Below are 23,890 nucleotides of genomic sequence, written 5' to 3'. Positions count from 1 at the left end.
CTTACAATACAAAGTGGGCAAGCACATTTTAATGGACTGGAACAGCCCCATTAAAGGCTGTACAGACATACCGAAAGAAACAACTAAAATGGAAGACAATGTAACTGTTGACTAGCATACTGTATGACTGTGCTCTTAAAGCTCTTTTAATGATGACGTGAATAGGGAAGCTATTCCTACATGCTACCCTGGCTATTACTTCCAAGCACTGTTGGTCAGTCTTCAGTTTAATCTCAGTGGCGGTCATTCCAATTGCAGGTCCCGCTCACAGAAGCCGTGGAACCGGTGGACTTTGAAGAGTATCTCATCACGCACCCGCCCATCATCGAATCGGGTCCGCTCAGGGACCTGATCGAGTTCCCTCCCGATGACATCGAGGTGCTGTACACTCCGCGGGAGTGCCGCACGCTGGGTCAGGCCGTGCCGGAGGAGGGGTGAGCACCAGCGAGAGCAGGAGCGAAGGGAGGGAGGGGCGTCTGTAGCTCTCAGCGCTGGGCACAGTCATGCACTTGACCTGCCCTGCTCTGCTATATTTTCCTGTTGAGGCTCTGAGGGGGTTGTATTTCAAGTGTTTACTGAAAGCAGCAATGGCTCACAGGACCTTGAAGGCCACATTACAGACCGTGGTCATATTATGTTGGCCTTGACACAATTATACCGGTGCGGAAGTTTCTCCTCTGCTGATGAGTGTTCTGATTGATCTCCAAATGAATAAAATGGATAAGGTACTTAAACTTCTGGCTGGGAGGCCTTTTCATTTTAAACTAACAAGATAATCCAGCCATTAGCTGTAAACTGGGAAAGGGAAACCGTTGTACAAGATGAATGATAGTACTGTGGGGTTTATCAGTGTTAATTCTGCTTGCCGTGATGAAATGTTTGCCATAAACCTAAATTTGAACTCTTTTTCTCCTCTAGTGATAATGACACTCACGTCCGTGACTGCGTCAGGTCCTACACTGAAGACTGGGCCATTGTTAATAGAAAGTAAGCTGCTTTAATTAATCACAGACCCTTTACTGTTTGCAGTTCATTGATTATTGGAGTTGGTGCAATTAGAGGTTATACTTCCCAGCTGTTTTATGAGGCTTTACATGCCATTTTATTTGATTGCGTTTAGATTTTTCTGCCATTCGTTGTGTCACCTGAGCTAGCATGACATAGTGCATCTCAATCAGGAGGACACTGTGTGCTCTTAATGCTAGGTATAGGCCTGACATACGCAGCAGGATGACATTATTATTAACTCACTGCCTTTGGGCTGGTTGTGATGCTACAGTGTATCTAGCAGACCTGGGGCAAATATGTATTTGTTTTGTATTCAAATACTTGTCTACGCTTTACTGATCTGGTCTGCTGTATTGGAACCAATGAAATACTCTCAAAAAGCGCAAACCCCGCCTTCTGGTCATATTGGCACCCTCAAACAACACCAGACAAGATCAATAGAGCACAGAAAAGTATTAGAATCCAAAACAAATACGTATTTGACCCAGGTCTGGTACCTAGTCTGCCGGTAGAATAGACTTACAGTGTGAAGTGAAGTGATGCAGGTCTTGTATAAGAGACTGTAGCACTTTAGCTCATGAGACCCCTGTCCTTCCTCGTCTGATGGAACAGGCTGCTTGGAGAGCGCACGGCAGTGAAAAGACGGGGTGAAACTCTGGGTCCTCCTGGCTTTGCGCGAGACTCCCCAGCCACTTTCGCTCCCAGTTAACACAGGGCCTGTGTTCTCAACTTGTATCATCCGCATTAAGTCATTTGGGAGTTTGTCATGAGGTTTCCTTTCAGAGCTGCCCGTTGTCTGTAGAGGAAACGCCTCATCATGCCAGTCCGCTTATCACTGTCATCAGCCTTCGGCAACACTGTAGCCAGCAGGAGGAATGTCCCGAATCTGAAAGGCACCCTCTGTCACTAATAGAGTACTTGAGTTAGACGGACACAAAGCTTTCATGCAAAATGTTATGCAAAACAATGTTTTTACTACTGTGGCAATCTTGATTTCTTCTACAGCTGACTGACTGATCTCTAGTCAGATATGTGCGCTGCGGTGCTGTATGCTAAAAGGCTTTTGTGCATTGTAGGATTTGGATTAAGTTGACATGGAAAATCACACGTACATCTGCTTGCTTTCAATAGGTACCATAAGCTGGGTACAGGGTTTAACCCCAACACTCTGGACAAGCAGAAGGAGAGACAGAAGGGCCTGCCCAAGCAGGTGTTTGAGTCAGACGAAATGCCAGATAACAGCAGCTACCAGGACGATCAGGTAAGAGATGCTCAGAGCTAATGGCTCTGCCCAGGCTAATGGCTTTCCCCAAGCTAATGGTTTTGCCCATGCTAATCGCTTTGCTGAGTTAAAATCTCACCCACATGGAGAGGCTTGCAGTGAACATCCCAGCCAGACTGAAAGTTCTGCTCTCTGTTTCCTGGTTCTGTGATTGGGCCCTCTGTTCCAGGACGACCTGAAGCGGAGGTCCATGTCCATTGACGACACCCCTCGGGGCAGCTGGGCCTGCAGCATCTTTGACCTGAAGAACTCGCTGCCCGACGCCCTGCTGCCCCACCTGCTCGACCGTGCTCCCAACGAGGAGATCGACCGCCACAACGAGGAGCACAGGAAGTCCCACCGCCACCGCGAGCTCTTCGCCCTGCACCCTGCGTTGGACGAGGTGCGGTCGCGTGCCATACAGTGGCTTCATCTTTTAGCCGGCTTTGAATGAGCTAGGGACGAGCACTGTGTGCTCCCTGCGCTTTTCTGTCTGTTTACATTTAAAATGCCTGTTAACATCTTTGTCTGGCAAAGCAGTTTATACCCTTACAAGAAAAAAAAAACAGAAAACCAATAGAATATTAATTTTGTGTGTTGTTGTGCATCAAAAATGCAAACATCTTTGTATTGTATCTCTTTGTGTTGCTGTTCTATGACAGGTTTGTTTGCCATAGATGTATGAAAACGGAATTTTTATTTTGTTTCATCCATGCAAACTTGAACTCTTGAGCCCGTCACATGCAATCAGAAGGCACTGCTTTGTACAGCATGATTGGCTTTTCGTGCAGTCAGTCAAATCAGTAAAGTAGCGTTTGATTAGACAGCCTGGATGGAGTCCTGGCTGGGCGAATCCAGACCGCAGTTAGAAGTCAGAGTGGGCAGGGCATGTTTGGTTGTATCATTGCTCGGGGTGGGGGAGTGTATTCCCACCACATTGCGCAACAGCGCCTCCCCTGGCCACCCGTGTGCGTGTCGTCTAACTGCGGTCGTCCTGCAGTAGCTGCGCAGCTCCGCAGTGCGTCATGTGACTGCGGAGTGTGAAGAGAAGGGACACCTGGCTGTGTGCCTTCTGGAGGCTGAGCAGGCTAGTGCACTGAGGACAGTACAGCCAAGGATTACGTGATTTCTGATTACGTGTTCTAAATTGGGAAAGAAAAGAAAAAAGTGTATCTGTGTTTGATATTGTGCCTCAGCTACTATAAGCCTCAGAGCTCTTCCCAGCACAATTCTTATGAGCTACTGACATCATAGTGGATTTAACTGAAGGGGAAAAGCAGTGGGGCTATACTGGTAGGAAAAATAAATCATGCAGAGTGATGGTAATAGAATCGGTGGAAGGTGATCACGTTGTTTGTTTTGGAAATGGAAGGAGGAGCCCATTGAACGTCACTGCGTGCCTGATGTCCCGAAAGAACACTTTGGCCAGAGGCTACTCGTCAAGTGCTTGTCCTTGAAGTAAGTGGCAAACGGCGTAAAAAGCCTTCTGAAAAGCACCGCGTCAACTAGGGCTTTCTGCTGACCCCCGCCTTTTCTCCTGAAGGTTTGAAATCGAAATCGAGCCAATATTCGCGAGTTTGGCCTTATACGATGCCAAGGAAAAGAAAAAGGTAAGCTGTTATCATTTCCTGAATGTCATTGAAGATGCCGGGTCCTGAGCCTCCTTCGGCGCGGAGCACGTGTTTTATGGCGCACATAAAATATATGTGTGCCATAAAGGCCATATATAAAACGGGTTGTTTTCTCCAGATAAATTAAAAACCTGTGGCCTGTGCTACAGCGCTTCCGCTGAATTGCCCTGTTTAGAAAACAATAAAAAAACTCAAGAGTAAGAGTAACCCGTCACTATAAAATGAATTATAAGTAAAGTTAAGTGTTTTGGTCTTCGTATTGTGTTTTATTTAACGTGCTATGATCTTTCTATGCCTGCAGATTTCTGAGAACTTTTTCTTCGACTTGAACTCGGAGCAAACGAAGTCCATGCTTCGCCCTCACATCCAGTCCGCAGCTATCTCCACCTTGGCCCGCTCCGCCATCTTCTCCATCACCTACCCCTCGCAAGATGTCTTCCTGGTCATAAAGGTGAGGGATTTCACATTCTGATTCCCACCCCTGGCTGTCTGTTGTCTAGAGATGGTCCCTCTTCAGATAAAATTATTAACAGTGTATGGGAGTGTAAGGGCTCCAGAGGCTGATTCACCAAGGCAAGGACTGTGGAGATGATTTTATTTATTTATCTCTTACGTTTCCTATCTTGGGTACAGAGGGTAATTATTTTTTCATTTTATTAACTCATTTGTCACAGTCCTTGCCCTTGTTGGCTTTGATTGCGAATCTATTGCAAAAGCGGTCATGCAGTACGGTTTCCATTTTGTTTCGGTTTCGGTTTCTGTGTTAAGAGGTGTATTGTTAACATGGCCTGTGTGTTTCTAGCTGGAGAAGGTGCTGCAGCAGGGAGACATTGGGGAGTGTGCTGAGCCATACATGGTCTTCAAAGAGTCCGATGCAGCCAAAGTGAGATTCTTATTTTTCACCTATTAATGTGCTTGTGTGTGTGACGCCACAGTGAAACCTAGACTGGGTAACTTCTTTTCAAAGGCAGTGCTTCATAAGTCTTTATTTTGAAGATAATTAGTAAAAGGGTCTAATTGACCTCTCCACTGGGTGGGTGTGGTTTTTGGATTCAGCATGTTTTCCAATGCCGTTTGTCTCCTGTCCGTCTGCTCCGCGCTGAAGAACAAGGAGAAGCTGGAGAAGCTGCGGGGCCAGGCGGAGCAGTTCTGCCAGCGGCTGGGCCGCTATCGCATGCCCTTCGCCTGGACCGCCATCCACCTGATGAACATCGTCAACAGCGCCGGCAGCCTGGAGAGGGACACCGAGCCAGAGATGGCACTGCCAGGTGTGCTCTCTATTTTACATTCTCTCACAGGGCACCAGTAGCACGGTCAGGTGTGCTCTCTATTTTACATTCTCTCACAGGGCACCAGTAGCACGGTCAGGTGTGCTCTCTATTTTACATTCTCTCACAGGGCACCAGTAGCACGGTCAGGTGTGGTCACTATTTATTATTTTCACAGTTTCTCCTGCATTTGACTTTGGAGAGAATGGACAGATGTTTGTCCTTGGAGAGAATGGGCAGACCTTTGTCTTTGGAGAGAATGGGCAGACGTTTGTCTTTGGAGAGAATGGGCAGACGTTTGTCTCTGGAGAGAATGGGCAGACGTTTGTATTTGGAGAGAATGGGCAGACGTTTGTATTTGGAGAGAATGGGCAGACCTTTGTCTTTGGAGAGAATGGACAGGTGTTTGTCCTTGGAGAGAATGGGCAGACGTTTGTCTTTGGAGAGAATGGACAGGTGTTTGTCTTTGGAGAGAATGGACAGGTGTTTGTCTTTGGAGAGAATGGGCAGACCTTTGTCTTCGGAGAGAATGGACAGGTGTTTGTCTTTGGGGAGAATGGGCAGACGTTTGTCTTTGGATGTGTTCCGACTCTTGGACTTTGCTGTCCCTCAGAGCGGAAGGGCTCGTGGTCAGAGCGGAGGAACTCGAGCATCGTGGGCCGCCGGTCGCTGGAGAGGACCACCAGCGGAGACGAGTCCTGCAGCCTGACCAGCTTCCGCCCTGCCACCCTCACAGTCACCAACTTCTTCAAACAGGTCAGCAGCGCTCTTGCCTGGGCTGAGGGTCCGCTGGGTGGGGATCATGCTGTGTAAATTGCAGCCCTGTCACCTCTGCAGAAGTACAAGATACTGACGCTTATGTGTTGACTAATATGACGTAAATTTTGAACTTGCTTGACGAAACTGGCCTATAAATGAGTGGAGTATCTTGCTAAAAACAAGATGGCGCACAGTCCGTGCTAGTATAGTGCTCTGTGTTTCCTGGTTTCAGTGGAAAGTTTGTTACCACTCTTGGTGGTAGTTTTGTGTATTATGTGCCAATGTCTCTGTGGCCCTGATACTTAAACTGACTGGAGATGTTTCTGATTGCGTGTGGGGCAGGAGGGAGACCGTCTGAGTGACGAAGATCTGTACAAGTTCCTGGCTGACATGAGGAGGCCCTCCTCCGTCCTGCGCAGACTGAGGCCCATCACAGGTGAGACTGTTAGCTGTGCAGCTGTGTGACGGTTTGCACTGGGTAAAGACCTGGGCATGTGAGGGTTGCAGGTTTGATCCCCAGGTAAGGAACATCTGTTGGACCCTTGAGAAATATATTTAGTCTGAGTTGCAAGTTCCAGAGATACAAATAAGCATATTCATGTAGTATATACAGTAATTGTGAGTATGTATACTAAAATGTAGTATTTAAAATAGGAAAGCAGCCATTTACAAATGTAAACAACCTGGATACAGTCGTCTGCTAAATGTTTCTGTAATGATCTAGAATGTTCTTTGATGCTGTGTAGGGGAGGTTTGGTCTAGACCCAAAAATGCTTCTCAAATGCACCAGAAAGGTACATATATGTATTTTTAGAACTAGTAATTCGCTGTACATCGAAAAGGATGAATTTGTTGGGCACATAATTGACAAAATTAAAAAAAAAAAAAAAAGTCTGTTAATTGTTGTACAGAACTGGTAACTCAAAATGACTTGGAATGAACTGTAAGTAAATGATTTTCTGTGGTGGGTGCTGTACATGTTGATTCTTGTCTCTGATTTTCGTAGCTCAACTGAAGATTGACATCTCTCCGGCCCCGGAAAACCCCCACTACTGCCTGACCCCCGAGCTGCTACAAGTTAAACCGTACCCAGACAGTAGGGTCCGACCCACCAGAGAGATACTGGAGTTCCCAGCCAGGGACGTCTACGTACCCAACACCACCTACAGGTACTTCTTTTCTAACTCCACCTGCAAGTACTGCCTTACCTTTGTATGACATAATTACAGCTTAAATCATCAAGTGTTATGAAGCTTCTAGTGCGATGCTTTCTATTAAGGCTTTTGTATTCAGGAATGAAGGACCAATAAGGTTGCTGTGCTCAGGTAGCACCATTTGCCATACTGTGTTAATATCCCCTGGGACAGTGACCTCACGTTTCAGTCTATGCTGCTAATTTTGGTCACGTATAAACAGTCACAACACAGGAGAACAGAGCCTCTTATCTGACAAATGTGTTGACATAACCCCCTTTGCGCAAGGCATGTTTGACCACGCTCATGAAAGGGGTCCCTTGTTCTCAAAGGTCCATTTTGTGCCGAATGGCTTATAAAGGGACCTGATTGCCATATTCACTTAATTCCATGTTATGTATCAGCAGACAAATGATACATCTTCATATAAAGAAGAAATGCTCAGTTGAAACTAGTCGTAAAGCTGCGAGTACTGTTAGCTTGTAGTGCAAATGATAACGCTGCCTTTTCATCTGCCAACATATTTCACAAATGAAATTGACAGATGTAACTGATTGGTCATGGGTTGTCTTTTTGTAAAAACCAGTGTTAAGATTTTGATTTGTCATATTGCATCTTGTAACATAGTAGGCAATGATTGGGGCGAAATATACTGGGTTCATTTAATATTAAACAGAGTTTTACAACATTCTAGCCAGAAGAGACCAATGCCTAACATATTGTGTGCTTTGGTGGTCTCCGCCCAATTCAAACAGAAAAGGCTCAAATTTTGGGTCATTTGGGGCTTTTGAGCCTCTTAAATGTGCTGGTGTACTTGTTTTTTTTACTGATACGCAGTTATTGATTTTTGTCTGTGAATTCTTAACTTTTAGCAGACTCCTACATTCAGAGCTTGAAAATTGCAGTCAGGCAGGAAATAATGGTTGAATCGTTTATTTCATGGACATGGTGAGCAGTAGCTTGGTTCCCAGTGACATTTGCTGAATTGTGTTGAAAATATGGAGTGAGCAAGAAAAATGACGTCTGGTTGTTAGTTTTTGACAGTCACTAATGATAGCACCACGTTTATTGTTACGTGGAATGCAAATAGTCTGAGAGGAAGCTTATCCATGTAATGGTTTGTATTGCATTTTCCTCAGGGCCTCCCTGGTAAGGAGGAAAGGCTTTTTAACACAACATTGGCACCTTTTGTAACAGAATGTACATACAGTCTTACTGTGCTCAGAAAATCTTCCCTAGGAGTCAATATGACTCAGTAACTTGGCAATACTTGCAAATCATCAAAGTTTCGTACAGTATTGAGTTGACTTAAAAATTGCACATTTCTTGATTGTAAAATATAATGAAAATGGATTAAATGTAGCATAGAATTAAGTTAAAATAACAGCCATACAAAATCTTTCCCTAATTCTTTGTATTGTGATCTTCTTCCAATCTATCTGGGGAAATAAAGTACAGGGGTATCTCGTGCAGGTCAGCGATGTGTACACACATGCACAAATACCAACAGTACATGCAATGGACTATGCCGTCCTGGATTTGAGCAGTTTGGCTATGCCTCTTAAAAAGTGTAATATTTTCTCTGTAGACCCCAACTAGTTATGTCAAGGTAAAAAACAGCAATAAAAGCAATTTCTTATTAACGCAATTGCCCTACCAGCACCATTTGTGTGAATTTCTTATACTGGATAGAAAATTCTCCAACTTATATATTACTCCAATATACATTACTTTTCTACCAAGTAGCCTCATTTTTGATGTGTTGCAATTCATCTGGAATGGCTGCTGGTGGACTGGGCCCAGAGGTGATTGCATCACTTGGGCCACCAGACCACGTCGTGCTGTGGTGGCATGTCTGGATCCCTAAAGCTGCTGGGCTCCTGACGGACTGTGGGCTTTTCCAAAGCTTCTCATGGCTGTGGAGAGTGGTGCTCATTTCTCCAGAAGAACAGAAATGAGGTGTTGTGCCTAGCGGAAGCTGATGGCTTCAGGCGTGTGGCGGATTGAGATCTTGGTGGATTTAAGGTGGTAGGAATGCCCCCTCTCGGGTTTCCAGCAGATCCCCCTCCTCCGAACCATTCGGCCCATCGGCCTCACCCAGATGTAGTTCCCATTCAAATTGGTTTCTCCGCAGGCATTGAACCACCATCCACCTGCAAACCAGAGCCCATATCTGTATCATTGAGCCATTAAGAGTGATAAACATCATGGTGATTGACTCAGATCATGTATCTTTACTTTAACCTTCACTCAACCTTTGTTGTCTTTTTCTCATTGGATTAATCTAAATCAACGATAGCCAGGCCGTTTCTGGACATCGTAGCTAGACCTAGGGGACAAATGCAGGGACTAGACTTTCTGGATATGGCAATATAAATCGATTAATATTTTATTCATCCTCACTAGAAAACCAAAGACCTGGTTTGTATGATTAGCTGTGAAAATGCAATATGACAATACCATAAAAATAGATAATGGGCAACTTTGAAGACGAAGGAATGATACAGTAATGCATGGCCACTTAATAGAATAATTAACAACAGCAACCAAAGACAGAGGGGTTGTACCTGTGTAGCTTTGGGCACAGTTGATGTCCGTGTGGTTGTCATTGTCGCGGTCCTTGGTGGAAAACTTCATGCCAGTGTGGTTGGTCATGGCGTTGGGCAGGTTGCCAGACAGATGCGTCAGGTGAAGTGTGTAGTTGGAGTCTGGGCCCTGCAGGCTGAACTGGTACTCTACAGAGCGCTTCTGCTCTTTCCAGTCTTCCAGCTTGATCTGGAGGATATCCGAGTCATTTTGTCTAGCGATGGAGTAGATCTTCTTTAAGCCCAGCCAGAACTCTTCTGCAAAACACCGCCCACAGCACCACAGACACCTTCTGTTACTGTGAGTCAGGGTCCGCTCTATGGCACTGTTTACCCTCGTATCAGATTTCTGTACATCTGCTATATGTGGTCATTTGTACATTAAAGAAAAAAAAATCTGACCAATTACCTCCCTTATTTGTCATGCCCGATTACCTCTCTAATTTAAAATGTCCAGTTAGCTATTTTTTACAGCCGCGTTCAGATTCGGGAGAGCCGTGGTTCTCTCTGAAAAGCGTGACGTCACAGCTTCATTTCATTCCGCAGCCCACAGGTTAAGCTTGCACAGAACTGAGTAGGAGGAAGACACTTCATGTGCAGCTTTGGCAAGAAGACCCCGGGTGCCCGATCGACCTGCGGGGGGCGCTAGAGAGCAGTGAGACGCGAACCCCTAATTAAATTAACCCTCCAGTGCCCGGGGCGATGCAGTTCTGCATGTCTTCTGCAAGGCTTCCGGCCATAGCTGCCACTAGCACGGTCTGCCTGTGGGGCTTATCTGCACTAGAACAGTGCAGTGATAGGATGAGCCAACCGGCATCCCATTTGTACCATTTTAACGTGCTGCATATCCAATTCTGTGCATTTAGCCCAAGATGCCATTTCATGGAATGTTTTTTATGATGAGCATTTCAATATTGAGCATTTACATTAAGATCCAATACCGCTGGAATTCGACCCAGGTCACCTCCAGGTGAGGTTTCGGTAAAATCCAGTTTGAGTTCTTGTGTTTAGGATATCGGATTTGTCGAGATGGAGAGACAAGTGTCGACTGGCCCTAGGACTTCAACGGTAACATCATTTTATTTTTGTGCCATTGACACGGCTGTGAGTAAAGGCTGAAACTAGTCGGACTAGTATTGACGCACCACATTAATTCATATTGCCTCTGGCAGTGCATTTGTGACATGGTGTGCTTTTGGGAGCAGAGTGAAAACCCTGTGTGACACATGCTTTTAGAATAAGGCTGAGGTGCTGTTTTGGAGGTAGTCTGATCCTGTCTTGGCTGGGTTCCAGCTGGGCTTGTGTAATAGCTGCTGGGGTTCAGTCGAGCCAGACAATGGAGCCAACAAATCTGTCAGCTGTCTCCTGATAGGCGGTGGAGGCTCCTGCCAGCACTTCCAAAAGGAAGTACTTAAGGCTGCTTTTAGCTACGAGCAGGCCCCTGCGAACGGAGAGCAAGATGAAAGGAGGAAAAGCTATTCTGCCAATACACTCACTTTTCTTCCGCAGGGAATATGAGTAGGAACTTAGATCCGGCCGTATTACGTGTAGTAGAGGAGGCAGGAAATTCTTCTCACTTCAAACTTTGAATGTCTACAACTTGTGACTAGTTAGGCTAGTCATATTAATAATAACTTATTGCTAATGAGGGCTTAACGTGGCTGTGACTGTGGACACAAGTTCCATCATATATGTAAAACTGTTTTTGATATAAGCAGTTTTATGCAAAGCCATGCATACTGAAAGTTCATGGCTTACTACAGCCATGTTTTATCTCACATTTCTTTATAAAAGTTTAAAATGGAGATACCAAGCAACAAATAAGAAAGTTTTATGTCATTTCATTAAATGGATTTGGAGAGGATGGGAAATAGTGAATAATCCAGTGTGGTTGACTTTTGGATTGTTGAAGCAAAAATCATTTTTCCATGAGGAAATGGATCTTGTGATATTTGGTTTGCGTTTTTTGATCAAATACATCAAAAGTTTAGATTGTTTTAATCGCAGTGATTGTCAGGTTTGATCGGTAGTCATTTGGAGTGACCCTCTGTCAATGCACAAAGCTTCATAAAACCGACCAGGCGTTTTTTTGAAATCCTGGTGAGCTACTAATAATAAAATACAGTAAGGCACCTATACATTTTCTGTGCCTGGTTCTTAATAATAACGATAATATTATGAATTATTATGAATTAATATGAATTGATAATTAATACTTACTCTCAAGGTCCCCAAATCCTTCTTCATACTTTTCCCAAGTCTGGTCAAAATCCACAGAGCCGTCCTGTCTGCGCTGGATGACTGTAGATGCTCCTTCTGCGGGCAGTAAGGATGAGGTGTTCGCATTGATTTAGGGACCCCCACTAGATTAGACTCTCAGATAATGTCCAAATACTGTGGAGGAGGGCTGTCCCTATCCCTCTTTGCTCTACTCATCTCTGTGTCGGTAAAGTGCAAAAGATTATGAATGAATTATGAAAATGTAGCCTAGCTTGTTAATTGATTTTCTAGCTGTAAAACGTAGCCTACATAATGCATTACTTATACAGAGTAACTGGTCTGACTGATTTATAAAGCAGATCAAATTCCTGGTTAACAGCCTGATTTACAGTGGCTGGCAGTATGTTCTGTTTTCATACTGTGAAATCTTACATGATAGCTTGAGAAATATTGAGTTGAGTGTTTCTAAATGTCCCACCTGCAGTAAATTCACAGTACACGTTAAAAGGCTTGGACTGATTTGGCTTGATGGGGTATATTCCACTGTTTCTCTCTCCTCTGTTGAAAATTTCATTGCAGTCAATAGGAAGACCTGTAAATTCAGTCATATCATCACCATAAATTTAATGTTGGAATGCAGTTAAAACAGTATCTGAGATATCTGTAGTGCTGTTTATGTCATTACCATTTGTAACAATGCTGGCACTTGTTGAATTATTTGTTAGGTATTGAAAAATGTTAGGTGCCTCTAGGTTTGAATCTTCTTTTTGTTCAGCAGTGTCTTGGAATGAAGCAAAGTTCAGCTGAAAATTAAGGGGGAAAAAATCAGTGTCAGTCTGTCGGTTGGAAAACAATATTTAAAATATCTCGCTTTAGCACTCAACGAAGCGGGCACAGTCATATTCCCTGTATAGCTGAGTGAGATTCACAGTAGTTTTCTGGACCATGGCTGCTGTTCAACTTTCCATTGAGAAGTGTGAATAGGAGGTGCTGTACCTTGTCTTCCAAGCTCTTGATCTTGTTCTTATGGTAGTTGAGCTGTTCATGCTGCTCCCTAACCGCCTTCAGCAGATCTGTGATGCTCCTCTCCTGGGCGATGATCACTTCCTGGGGGCCACAGGTGCATTAGATCATCTCCAAACCTGAGGCTCATGACTAACAGCGCTTTTATAGAGGGAAATAATTAATCGCCATTGCTCAGTCAGCCGTGCTTGTTCTACGATGTTGAATACATCTGAATGCTGTCTAATGCGCTGTGGTTACTGACAGGTTTAAAACTGCAAAGGCATTTGATGAGAAAGTGTAAAGTGCTGATGAGCAATGATGGCGCGGAATGAATGTGTGGCTGCCTCACATTCATTTCGCAGCTTTCAGGAAACGGGCTGCTGTAGGGAGCAGCGGTGAGCCTCGATGAGTGGCTCAGCAGTTTCATTTGTAAGTGCGTGATCGGCGCGCCTCACCTTGAGAGTGGAGATCTCGGACAGCTGCTCTTTAGAGAGCAGGCTCTCGGACAGTCCGCTCAGCCTCTCCTCCAGCCCCCACACCTTGCTCTGCAGCTGACTGCGCTCCTGCATGATGCTGTTGATCTTGGTGTTGATCTCTAGCGACAGGTTCTTGATCTCCTCGTTGTTGTTCTTGAGGTAGCTGGTGGTCTTCTTCAGCTCCTCCTCGCTCTCCTTGATCTCGCTGGTGACCACGGACAGCTGGTAGAAGGACCGGTCGAAAATGTTGAGCTTCTGGAATATGTCGTTGATCTGGCCCTTGGTCTTGTGGACGAACTCTCTCAAGCTTTGCCCCAGCTGCAGCAGCCCGTTGGCCAGGAGACGCACGTCGTCCAGCATGGCAAAGCGAGACTTGGTGCTCGTTGGTTCCTCGGCAACGGTCAGCTCTTCCTCCTCGACATTCTTTCCGGGGAAAGCGCAAGTCAAGGCAGTTAGCAGCAGCGTCAGCAGACAGACCAGCCTCATCTTTGGAACTATCCTCACCGCCAGATCTGTGGCACGCCGGAGTCTCGGTGTCTTTCTGTTGACAAAGGCATCGGAGCAGCCAGAGAATCTCCTCTATATACTGCTGTGGGGGGGGGTGGAGGGTGGGGAAGAAGTTTATCATTAAGCTAGTTTTTCTCGAACTGAAGTGCCTTCTGAAATCTCTCGGGAGCTTCCACTAGAGCAAACGGGTCTCAAAACTGTGCAAACGGAATCCTACCCCTCACCCCCCTGCTTTCAACAAGATGGATTTCAATTTTGCTGACTAGTTTGGGATATGTTAGGAGTTTATTGCTGATTGTCTAGGTGATTGATGATAATGTTTATGTGGTAGCCTGAAGTGAAGCTAACCTTTATGCAGCAGCTCAGCTGGCGCACCTGCCAAACCATCTACGTTGTATGCAGGGTCATTTATTTGAATGGCTTAAGTAGACCACATCATGGGTAGTTTACAGTGCATAAAGCATTGCTGATGTTTCCTGCATTATATAAATGAGCTGATGTAAACCTGTCATTTCAGCTCATGCTTTCCTGGTTAGTTGTCAGGGTATTTCTAAAGACCTCTTGGCATAAACAGAGGTTTGTTTTGAATGTGAGTTCAGCTGACTTTTTTTTTTTGTGCACCCTTTAATCTGTATCTCCGACTGTTTGTCTGTGCCATAGAGAGGTCACTGAGAATAAAATAATACAAGACATTAATTCTGTGGTCAAAGAGTCAATTTGCTGTTGGGGTTGTTGTCCTTCTGCACAGTGTTGCTGTGAAACCAGATCTCTTGATCTGTAAATTCTGTTCTGCTTTTAATTTATTTATTTGAAATTAGAGTGCAAGAAAAAGGTCACACGTATGCAGGGAAAATAAGCATGCGATTCGCTGAGTTATGTTAGTTCAGGTGCAGATGTTTACTGTTAAGTATTTGCATGACTAATAAATAAATAAAAACACTCACACCACGACTATGAAACATGCTGGTAAAGAAAACTCTTAAACTCTGTGTCTTATGTTTGCTTTGATGTTGGACTCAGAGACTGACTGTGACCGACACTACACAGATAGCAATGTGCAGCTGTAACGCTGCTGGCCACAGATTTCGTCAAATTCTTCATCAACTGCCCCTGGGTTGACCGCTTCATCTCTCTGGAGTCCATCACACCATCCCTCCTCCCTCAGCTACTTATATTTTTGACTTCCTTCTTGGTTTCACGGTTTAATTTCTGTCCGATATAATCCTTTACTTCACATATTTGCCATGTGCAATGTATGTGTTTCGTCAATTTTTTCACATTCATTTTAAATGAAGAAACCAGAACTTAGACATTGTTTTTCTGTTATTCGTGTGGACAGTCCCTTAGAAACTCCAATCCACAGTGCTTTAAGTTTTGTGAAAACTGGGCTTCCTGTAAATTCATGCTAGTCCATGTGGAAGGAACTATAAATTTTGTTTAGAAAGGTATAGATAAGTTGGTAAAACTGTGACTCAGAAGGGTCGGCGCAGGACAGGCGTAGGCATTTCCTGGCCTTGCACAAACCCATGGGCGTTTGGAGCACAGGGGCACAGCTCTATGTCAAACTCACCAGCACACCAGCCAAGGAAATACTGCATAAAAATAACACTATGAGCATGACGTCTCCACCTTAGACTAGTGTCTCTGGACTGTCAGAATCATCAACTGTCTACATTTCTTTTTGGTGTTTTTAATACACTTTTTTCAATTGACAAATTTGGTTGTAAAATCAATGTAGCTTGTTGAAGTTTCGCCCCATGTCAGGCAAGGCTGGTATGTGATTGACATCACCATGTTAGAAAAAAAGGCCCTAAATACTGCTAGGAAAGTGTCTGTTCTTGTTCCAATTCTGAGCAATAAGTAATTGTAAATGTTCCACAAATGACTTGCTGTATGCCCAGATTCAATAACTTCCATGAGCGCAGTTGAGACCCTGCCATGTGGTCTACTGTTAAATGTCAATATGGAGAAGAATGTGTTTGCTTCAATCCCTGTCTGTGGACACAGTAAATAGAGTCCTCGTCTCAGTTTAAACAGTGGCTTCCACTATCTCTTGTTGGCAGAGGCCGACCTGAAATTTTGAAATGCAGCCCTTAGTACCTCACACCTATTCATTAACTCTACACCAGGGCCACTGCAGCCAATGGGCATTGCCTGTAGAAGTCTGATGAGATTAACAGACCAATTGGAATACAACTGCAATTTACAAAGTGCTGATGTAAGAACGGAGAGTTGTTTCATTGAGACAGCAGTACCCTATGCAGCCAGGGAGTAGGTTCTACATTCCTACAGCACAGGAATATTATGTTATATTTGTATAACATCATTAATGTTACAAACAAGCAAGCAAGCCAGGGAGTGATGCAGCTCTGCGTGGTTCCTGGCTTTACGAGTTTGAGTGCAATCACAACTCTTTCCTGCAGTTGCTGTAGCTGTGGTGGTTCCTCATGGGAGTGGTTTGCGTCTGTGTGCCGTCTCTGGCATCTCCGGCTGGCAGCAGTTTGTACCGCACTGTATCCCAGAAACCTTTCACTCCCCACGTGCTCACGCATGGCCGAGAGCCTTCCCTACAGCCACACGCACTCAATGGGTGTACCTCGCTGGAATAATGCCTTGATTCAGGCCACTTGCTTCTCCATGCTTTGTGCTACAGGATGACGCCTTCATAGTTTACAAGATGACTGACTTTTTTCATGCGTCCGCTTTTCAAAGACTTCACGTTAAGCAATCACATGGTTAATATTTATCGTCAGCCAATCAAAATACAGAAAATGTATTATGTCAGATGTTATTTGTGTAAAATTATGCAAAATAACAACACGCGAAGGTTTGTCTAAACGTGGGAAAGCAGAGGGTTCTTACACAATTTTATTGATGCCTTTGGTAGCAACGTTTGTTAGGATGACAGCTGTAACTTGTTTGGTGATTGGGAGGATGGAAGACTTAAACTGGTAATATGGTGTAACAAATCTATCTAGACAAATACAGATAGATTTGTAGTATGTAGTGGTCTAGGCTTTTCAGTAATTTTCGGTTAAATATACGTTTCCTTCATTATTGTCTGAAAATTATCTGCACTGACTGGCTGGTTTGACTGGAAATTGAGTAAAACAAATTGTGGTCTCTGACTTTTGTGTAGTACTCTATGCTAAAGTACACCTTATTTACTTTGCTGACGATGTCACATTTTAACAGGTGAGATTTTACCTCGTATTATGTTCAATGAGAAAAGCTAGGTTTACTCTAAATAAAGGGAGTTAAACTAACATACAAGTTTACATTCTGTCCAGGACTGAAGTGTGCAACCTTCATATGCAAAGTTCAGAGACCTAGCCATTGCACCACACAGGTAAATATTACATGCTGCCATTGCCTCTTGCACTGATGCGGTCGGCTAATTTTACTGAAAGGATTTTGTCCTGACAGACTTCATCCAAATCTGTCATACCCATATAAGTTCAAATGCAGAACTTGTCAAAAGAATACATTGTGCGTTATCACTGTATCAGATAGTCCTTCTCCGTTCAGAATCAGATCAGAATGCTGCGACTAAACGTTCTGATTTGTTGACGTGGTCCTGGCTGCATTGTAGTCACTCAGGCGTATGCTTATGATAGTGAAACTCGTCCCAGGACACTGGTCGTGTGTAACCCAGAGAGCACTGGGATGACGTACTGCGTGCTTGTTTAAGATTTCAGGCCAACAGTCCATTTTGTTCCGTCTGGGGCAGTGGGGCATTTTATTGACATGACCAGCCCCCTGCGGCTATCTTTTCTGCTCAGTTCATTCACTGTACTAACCCCAGTGGTGCCCCATAGTGCCATAGAACTTTGGTGTAAAATGTATTGCACATCCGTGATTAGTGATCCGTGTATAAAAATTGAGGCGCAAAGTTTTGCTTTCTGAATGACAGACTGGCCAAACTTTTGAAAAGGAATTGCATAGATTTAACCCTTTATTTTGGCTTGGTTGTTAACATCAATTTGTCTTGATTGTGCTTTCAGAAACCTGCTGTATGTGAACCCTCAAAGCCTAAACTTTGCCAACCGGCAAGGTTCAGCCCGCAACATCACCGTAAAAGTACAGTTCATGAACGGGGAAGATCCCAGCAATGCCATGCCGGTAAGCCACAACAGTACACAGAGGCACATGCATGCTTACGCGCACATAACCACTATCCATGCATATACCGTAGCAGCATTATGTATTCAAATACAGTGATTGACAATCTTGAAATGGAACCATATATACCTACACTATATTCACTATCTTTGCTGTTTCTGCTTCTGCTTTTTTTAGATCATATTCAAAGAAAATGCAAACTGTCACTGTTTAACGCACATTGAGGGGGGAGGACCTGTAATGAGGCAGATTCATTTATTGGCAATGAACAATGTGCCATACTTTTTTCTGATTTTGTCTTGTTCAGGTGATCTTTGGCAAATCCAGCTGTGCTGAGTATGCCAAGGAAGCGTACACTGCATTGGTGTATCATAACAGGTGAGATCCTGCCATTCTATGGAAAAGTCACAGGGTCAAACACCATCACTTGCACATTGTTGCCCAAACTGTTTACTGGTGCATTTTGAACCTCTTTGAATATATGTGTTTTTATATTATTTTGTTTATTTTTTTGGTGTACTTTTTGCTTTTGTCAGCAGGTTCTTTTCACTGGGCTAGAGTAATTTTATCATTTTGAATTTAGCAACCTCTGTGACTCTGGTGGTCACTAAAGTTCATTTTCACACCCAGTTATCAAGAGTTCCATTTGAAACAAAGCTATTATTAGAAGCACATCCAGTGCTTTTTTTTTTTTGGAAGATAATCCAGCGGTAGCATATTTTGAGGAAAGAAGATTGGCAACAAAGAAAATCAACAATGTCATCTGACACTGTAACATTGAGCAACATATCAAACCAAATTTGTATTTTAGGCGCTTGTGGTTTAGCATTCAACAATTTCCTGGGCGTGTGTCATCACATTTGGAAACATGGCAGGATTGTCGCACCCAACTCTACTAGTGAAAAATAGCATATAGAGGAGTGTTTACAGAATGCAAACGCATTGAATCGATATTGCTACTAAAACGCAGTCCTGAAAAGGTGTCAAATATGGTATTTTTTAGTGTGAAATATTAAGGAAGGTCATTTTAACATATTTTCAATCCTATGTAGCAAATCTAAATATAAAGTTGTGAACAATCTGGGTGGCCTTTGCAGTCCTATTAAATTTGAAGTTCATGTAAAAAAACAAAAACTAAACAGGAGCAAAAAACAAATAGTGAAACTATCTTTTTCTACTCCTGAAATATTCTGCTTTTTAAGTACCTTTATCCATACAGAAAAGTTGGCCTTGGTCTAGATTTGTGTCTGTGGATCTATTTGCAGGGTTGATGACACTCGTTGTACCGCCCTCCTCATTGCGGGATTTCTGCATGATTGCGTGCGGTCTTTAGCTAAGCAAACCAAAGGCTAATTCCCTTTGGGCAGGTGCAGCTTGAGGCACGCTACTCACCAGATACACACGCTTTGATATTACTCCATCACTGCCCCTGGGTCATAGTCCTGCTCTCCCAGTCAGTGGATAATACATTTATTTTTATCATAGTGCATTATTTTTGATTTGTGGCTGCCATTATTTGTAATTCCAAAAGGGCTCAGGTCACATCCATAAGGTCAGTTCTTCAAGGTCAGCTATGGTTGGCTGTTACAATTAAAGAGCATTTTCTCACGTATCTTATGGTATTGGTTGCACTCTTTGGTTCATTCAAGTGTTGCAAATATCAGTATGGTCTGTTATCATTTCTGAATACAGTCCACAACCTTTATATACACTGCCATTTTATATAATTGCTACCCACTGACTTTAGCCTTGGCAAAGCCCAAATTTCATCAGGCACCAAGGCCAAATGAGAAGGCAGTACAACCAAAATCATCATATGAAGGTCAAATAGCACGTTGTAAAAGTCCTTGTCCCATTCTTACAATCAATCAGTCACAAGAGAAAGGAGCGTACAAATGTAAATCTGTTTAATACAAATCTGTTTATACCATAAGACAAAGATAGGGCAGTTTTTTAAGTTATCAGATTGTATGTGGATGGGTGTATCTGGATCTACAAATTCTTACTAATGTCATATTATACAAATATACTGTATATTTTATTTATGCTATAATATACTATTTATCCTATGAATTTATCTATTTATATTCCTGTTTATATTTCTGTATTGCTGTCCCTGCTATGATATTGTTGCTGTCATTTGTTTAACATTTATTTAAACCAAAATTAAAATATGGCAGTTAAACTATAAGTTCAAAGTGAAACAGTTTAATAATGGTCTGCAGCCCCACAAGTGTAATTTCAAATGTCGCATGGAAGTACATCTTTAAAATGTATATATTTTCATTGACATGGGTAGAAATAATGTTTTGTTTGTCAATAATGGACACCTTTCATGAAATTCGCCCCCTGGTTTTTACCCGAGTCAGCCGGTGGTCTAAGTAAGCCACAAAGTTTTCTAGATTATTATTGATAAACATGAAGTTATTTCTGCCTGAGCCGGTTCCTGGTTAGAGTGAAATCAGATGCACTCATCCATCGTAGGGCAGCTGATTCAGGCAGTCACTGCATGTTCAGAGGGTAGAGCTTATCTCCTGATCACGGGAAAACAACGTTGTTATGTTGGGATCACAAGATAAGCTGTGATCTCGAGGTAACTTGATCAAAAAAATATTGCACAGCCTCTATGGACTTCTGTAAAGGCTGCTGTTGAACAGAAAAAGTATAACATGAAGTGAAACATTCAAGGACTTTATGCTAGAGACAGAAGCTTTTTTAAAAATGTATTTATTTATTTATTTATTTATTTATTTTTTACCTCATCCTGAGGGCATCGCGGCCATACGGATTATATGGAGAGACACAAATGGCTAGCATTGTAATTTGAGCTGTAGACAAGAGGGTGACTGTATTTTTTTTTTCTTCTCTGGGAAATATATATATAAATTTTTTTATAAAAGATTTTTGGCAGTATTGCCAGCATATTGACTTTGAATGCTGTTTAGACAAGTCCTTCAACTCCAATGATGTCATTTTATAAATATCACTCACTGCAGTTTAGAAATATATAAATAGCCCATTGACAGTAACCCATTAATTTCAGGTCACCTGACTTCCACGATGAGGTAAAAATCAAGCTTCCAGCATCGCTGACGGATCACCACCACATCCTCTTCACGTTTTACCACGTCAGCTGCCAACAGAAGCAGAACACGCCCTTGGAGACGCCGGTCGGATACACGGTAACGTCCTTCGATGCCGCCTCTCAATCCGGCTGGCCCAAAGAGGGTGACCCGGGGTTCACAAAAATGCACCTCAGTGTCTCTGATTGTACTTAAATGTCTGGAGGGGGGGGGAGATCTCCTTGCCTTTAGGGTGCTGTGCCCTGCTGGGGAGTCTGTGCCCTGAGTGTGTGTTTCTGACTCCTTCTCGCAGTGGATCCCCATGCTGCAGAACGGCCGCCTGAGGACGGGACACTTCTGCCTGCCCGTGTCTCTGGAGAAACCTCCCCAGTCCTACTCAGTCCTCTCCCCTGACGTAAGGCCTGGTGTTCACACACATGGGTTCAGTGTTAAATCTACTTCCACAGGGTACATTTAAATCTGAGTACATGGTACATGAGTACATGAGAGTACATTTGATCCCTGTGGGGTACACACGAACACTGTTAACACTGCATGCTACTATGTAGCTGAGTTTGGAGGGGAAAAAATGCCTAGCTGAACTTCTCACTGTATCTCAACTTCTCATTTCTGTACCCATGTATCCAGAGCATGCTCGATTGGTCAAACTCATAAGTACTGCATTAGTTGCACAAGTGCTTATGTTCATCTTTTTTCCTTTGTGTTGTAGGTTCCTCTTCCTGGAATGAAGTGGGTGGATAACCATAGAGGGGTATTCAATGTGGAAGTAGTCTCAGTTTCAACACTTCACACACAGGTAGCTAATCACCAGCACTGTTTTGAACCACATGGAGCAAATATAATATACATAGACATGAAACAATAGCTTTTGTGTGTGCAGGAATGATGATGCTCTTTGTCTCTCTTTCTTTGAACATTAAGACACATTGTCTATGCTGGTCAATGGGCGGCAGTGTAATGTAATGGGTAAGGAGTTGGTCCTAGGTCGCAAGTTTCTTTCCCCGGTGTAGGACACTGCCGTTGTACCCTGTACTTAACCTGCATTGCTTCAGTATATATCCAGCTGTATAATTGGATAGAATGTAAATGCTGTGTAAACAGTTGTGCAAGTCGCTCTGGATAAGAGCGTCTGCTAAATGCCTGTAGTGTGAAGCACGTGCATTGCACACAGGGATGGCGGAGTTTAGGACCTGGGGGGAAGGGTTGCCGTTTTGGCGTGTGGCAGGGAGCGTGCTTTTGTTTGCAGGATGAGGTGGCTGACTGAATCAAGGAGCGGGAGGCTGACGGTACCCTGTGAACCACGCCGTGGGGCAGCTCCCGGCTCCGCCGCAGTGAGCCTGCATGTCTGGGCTCAGTGGAAATGGCAGCAGAGGGGAGGCTGATCGAATCTCCCCGCTGGTTGTTGATCAGTTGATCTGTGACTGAAATTAGAACCAGGTTTTAAATGGCTGCCCTGAATTAGGTCTTCTCTATTTGGTGCTTTTTGTCCGTGTTGAGTCTGTCTTCTCATGAGTTGATTAGAAGTGATGCATTTTTAACTTGCTGTCATTTACCCCAACTGAGTTGAGTCTTCCTTTCGTAGTTTCCTTTTGATTCACATGTGTCTGTCCTTTCTTCTCTCTCCTGGGCTGTGTCAGGACCAGTACCTGGATAAGTTCTTTGCCCTGGTCCACGCGCTGGATGAGCACATGTTCCCCGTGCGCATCGGGGACATGCGCATCATGGAGAACAACCTGGAGACGGAGCTCAAGGCCAGCATCGCCGCCCTCAGCTCCTCCCAGCTGGAGCCCATCGTGCGCTTCCTGCACCTGCTGCTGGACAAGCTGGTGCTGCTGGTGGTGCGGCCGCCTGTCATTGCAGGACAGATAGGTACTGCCTCACTTAAGGGCATGTCTCCAGCGGTGTGTGTGTGATGCCCCCTCTCTGATGGTGTGCGCGTGTGTGTGTGTGTGTGCGTGTGTGTGTGTGTGATGTCTCCTCTCCAGCGGTGTGTGTGTGATGCCCCCTCTCTGATGGTGTGTGTGTGTGTGTGTGTGTGTGTGTGTGTGTGTGATTTGCCCTCTCTGGCGGTGTGTGTGTGATGTCCCCTCTTTGGCAGTGTGTGTGTGATGTCCCCTCTCTGGCGGTGTGTGTGTGATGTCCCCTCTTTGGCGGTGTGTGTGTGATGTCCCCTCTTTGGCAGTGTGTGTGTGATGTCCCCTCTTTGGCAGTGTGTGTGATGTCCCCTCTTTGGCGGTGTGTGTGTGTGTGATGTCCCCTCTCTGACAGTGTGTGTGTGATGTCCCCTCTCTGGCAGTGTGTGTGTGATGTCCCCTCTTTGGCGGTGTGTGTGTGTGTGATGTCCCCTCTCTGGCAGTGTGTGTGTGATGTCCCCTCTCTGACAGTGTGTGTGTGATGTCCCCTCTCTGGCAGTGTGTGTGTGATGTCCCCTCTTTGGCAGTGTGTGTGTGATGTCCCCTCTTTGGCGGTGTGTGTGTGATGTCCCCTCTTTGGCGGTGTGTGTGTGATGTCCCCTCTTTGGCGGTGTGTGTGTGTGATGTCCCCTCTTTGGCAGTGTGTGTGTGATGTCCCCTCTTTATCGGTGTGTGATGTCCCCTCTTTGGCAGTGTGTGTGTGATGTCTCCTCTCCAGCGGTGTGTGTGTGATGCCCCCTCTCTGATGGTGTGTGTGTGTGTGTGTGTGTGTGTGTGTGTGTGTGTGATTTGCCCTCTCTGGCGGTGTGTGTGTGATGCCCCCTCTTTGGCGGTGTGTGTGTGTGTGATGTCCCCTCTT

At 44.3% G+C, this 23,890-nt stretch overlaps 2 protein-coding genes across 31 annotated transcripts in view; one reads left to right on the top strand and one right to left on the bottom strand.

Annotated features, from left to right (window-relative positions):
* Window positions 1–23,890, top strand: part of dock7 (dedicator of cytokinesis 7) — a 52,082-nt gene that overhangs the window by 5,903 nt on the left and 22,289 nt on the right. For all 30 annotated transcript variants that reach the window (XM_035414271.1, XM_035414270.1, XM_035414263.1 and 27 more), the window contains exons 3-20: window positions 259–434; window positions 919–987; window positions 2,140–2,269; window positions 2,460–2,672; window positions 3,642–3,727; window positions 3,813–3,879; window positions 4,202–4,351; window positions 4,703–4,783; window positions 5,006–5,168; window positions 5,782–5,924; window positions 6,270–6,363; window positions 6,934–7,096; window positions 17,918–18,035; window positions 18,343–18,413; window positions 21,079–21,217; window positions 21,411–21,512; window positions 21,828–21,914; window positions 22,756–22,987. In XM_035414271.1, the coding sequence (XP_035270162.1) occupies window positions 259–434; window positions 919–987; window positions 2,140–2,269; window positions 2,460–2,672; window positions 3,642–3,727; window positions 3,813–3,879; window positions 4,202–4,351; window positions 4,703–4,783; window positions 5,006–5,168; window positions 5,782–5,924; window positions 6,270–6,363; window positions 6,934–7,096; window positions 17,918–18,035; window positions 18,343–18,413; window positions 21,079–21,217; window positions 21,411–21,512; window positions 21,828–21,914; window positions 22,756–22,987 (2,284 nt within the window). The remainder of the gene's footprint in view (window positions 1–258; window positions 435–918; window positions 988–2,139; window positions 2,270–2,459; window positions 2,673–3,641; window positions 3,728–3,812; window positions 3,880–4,201; window positions 4,352–4,702; window positions 4,784–5,005; window positions 5,169–5,781; window positions 5,925–6,269; window positions 6,364–6,933; window positions 7,097–17,917; window positions 18,036–18,342; window positions 18,414–21,078; window positions 21,218–21,410; window positions 21,513–21,827; window positions 21,915–22,755; window positions 22,988–23,890) is intronic.
* Window positions 8,038–13,983, bottom strand: angptl3 (angiopoietin-like 3). Its single transcript, XM_035414284.1, has 7 exons — window positions 13,386–13,983; window positions 12,922–13,032; window positions 12,611–12,728; window positions 12,404–12,517; window positions 11,926–12,021; window positions 9,688–9,963; window positions 8,038–9,273 (listed from the first exon to the last, which is right to left on the bottom strand). The coding sequence occupies exons 1-7, from the start codon at window positions 13,890–13,892 to the stop codon at window positions 9,089–9,091; spliced, it is 1,407 nt and encodes a 468-aa protein (XP_035270175.1). The 5' UTR covers window positions 13,893–13,983; the 3' UTR covers window positions 8,038–9,088.

Source organism: Anguilla anguilla, chromosome 4 (genome assembly GCF_013347855.1).
Source record: "Anguilla anguilla isolate fAngAng1 chromosome 4, fAngAng1.pri, whole genome shotgun sequence".
Taxonomy (NCBI): Eukaryota; Metazoa; Chordata; class Actinopteri; order Anguilliformes; family Anguillidae; genus Anguilla; species Anguilla anguilla.
This window is presented reverse-complemented; position numbering and strand designations above follow the sequence as displayed.

Excerpts from the sequence above, each read along its gene's own strand:
- angptl3 (XM_035414284.1), bottom strand. The coding sequence starts at position 13,892 with ATGAGGCTGGTCTGTCTGCTGACGCTGCTGCTAACTGCCTTGACTTGC. Across the intron at positions 12,518-12,610 it reads TGCCAGCATTGTTACAAATG|GTCTTCCTATTGACTGCAAT; the intron begins GTAATGACATAA and ends CTGAATTTACAG. Across the intron at positions 9,964-11,925 it reads AGGATTTGGGGACCTTGAGA|AAGAGTTCTGGCTGGGCTTA; the intron begins GTAAGTATTAAT and ends GGTGTTTTGCAG.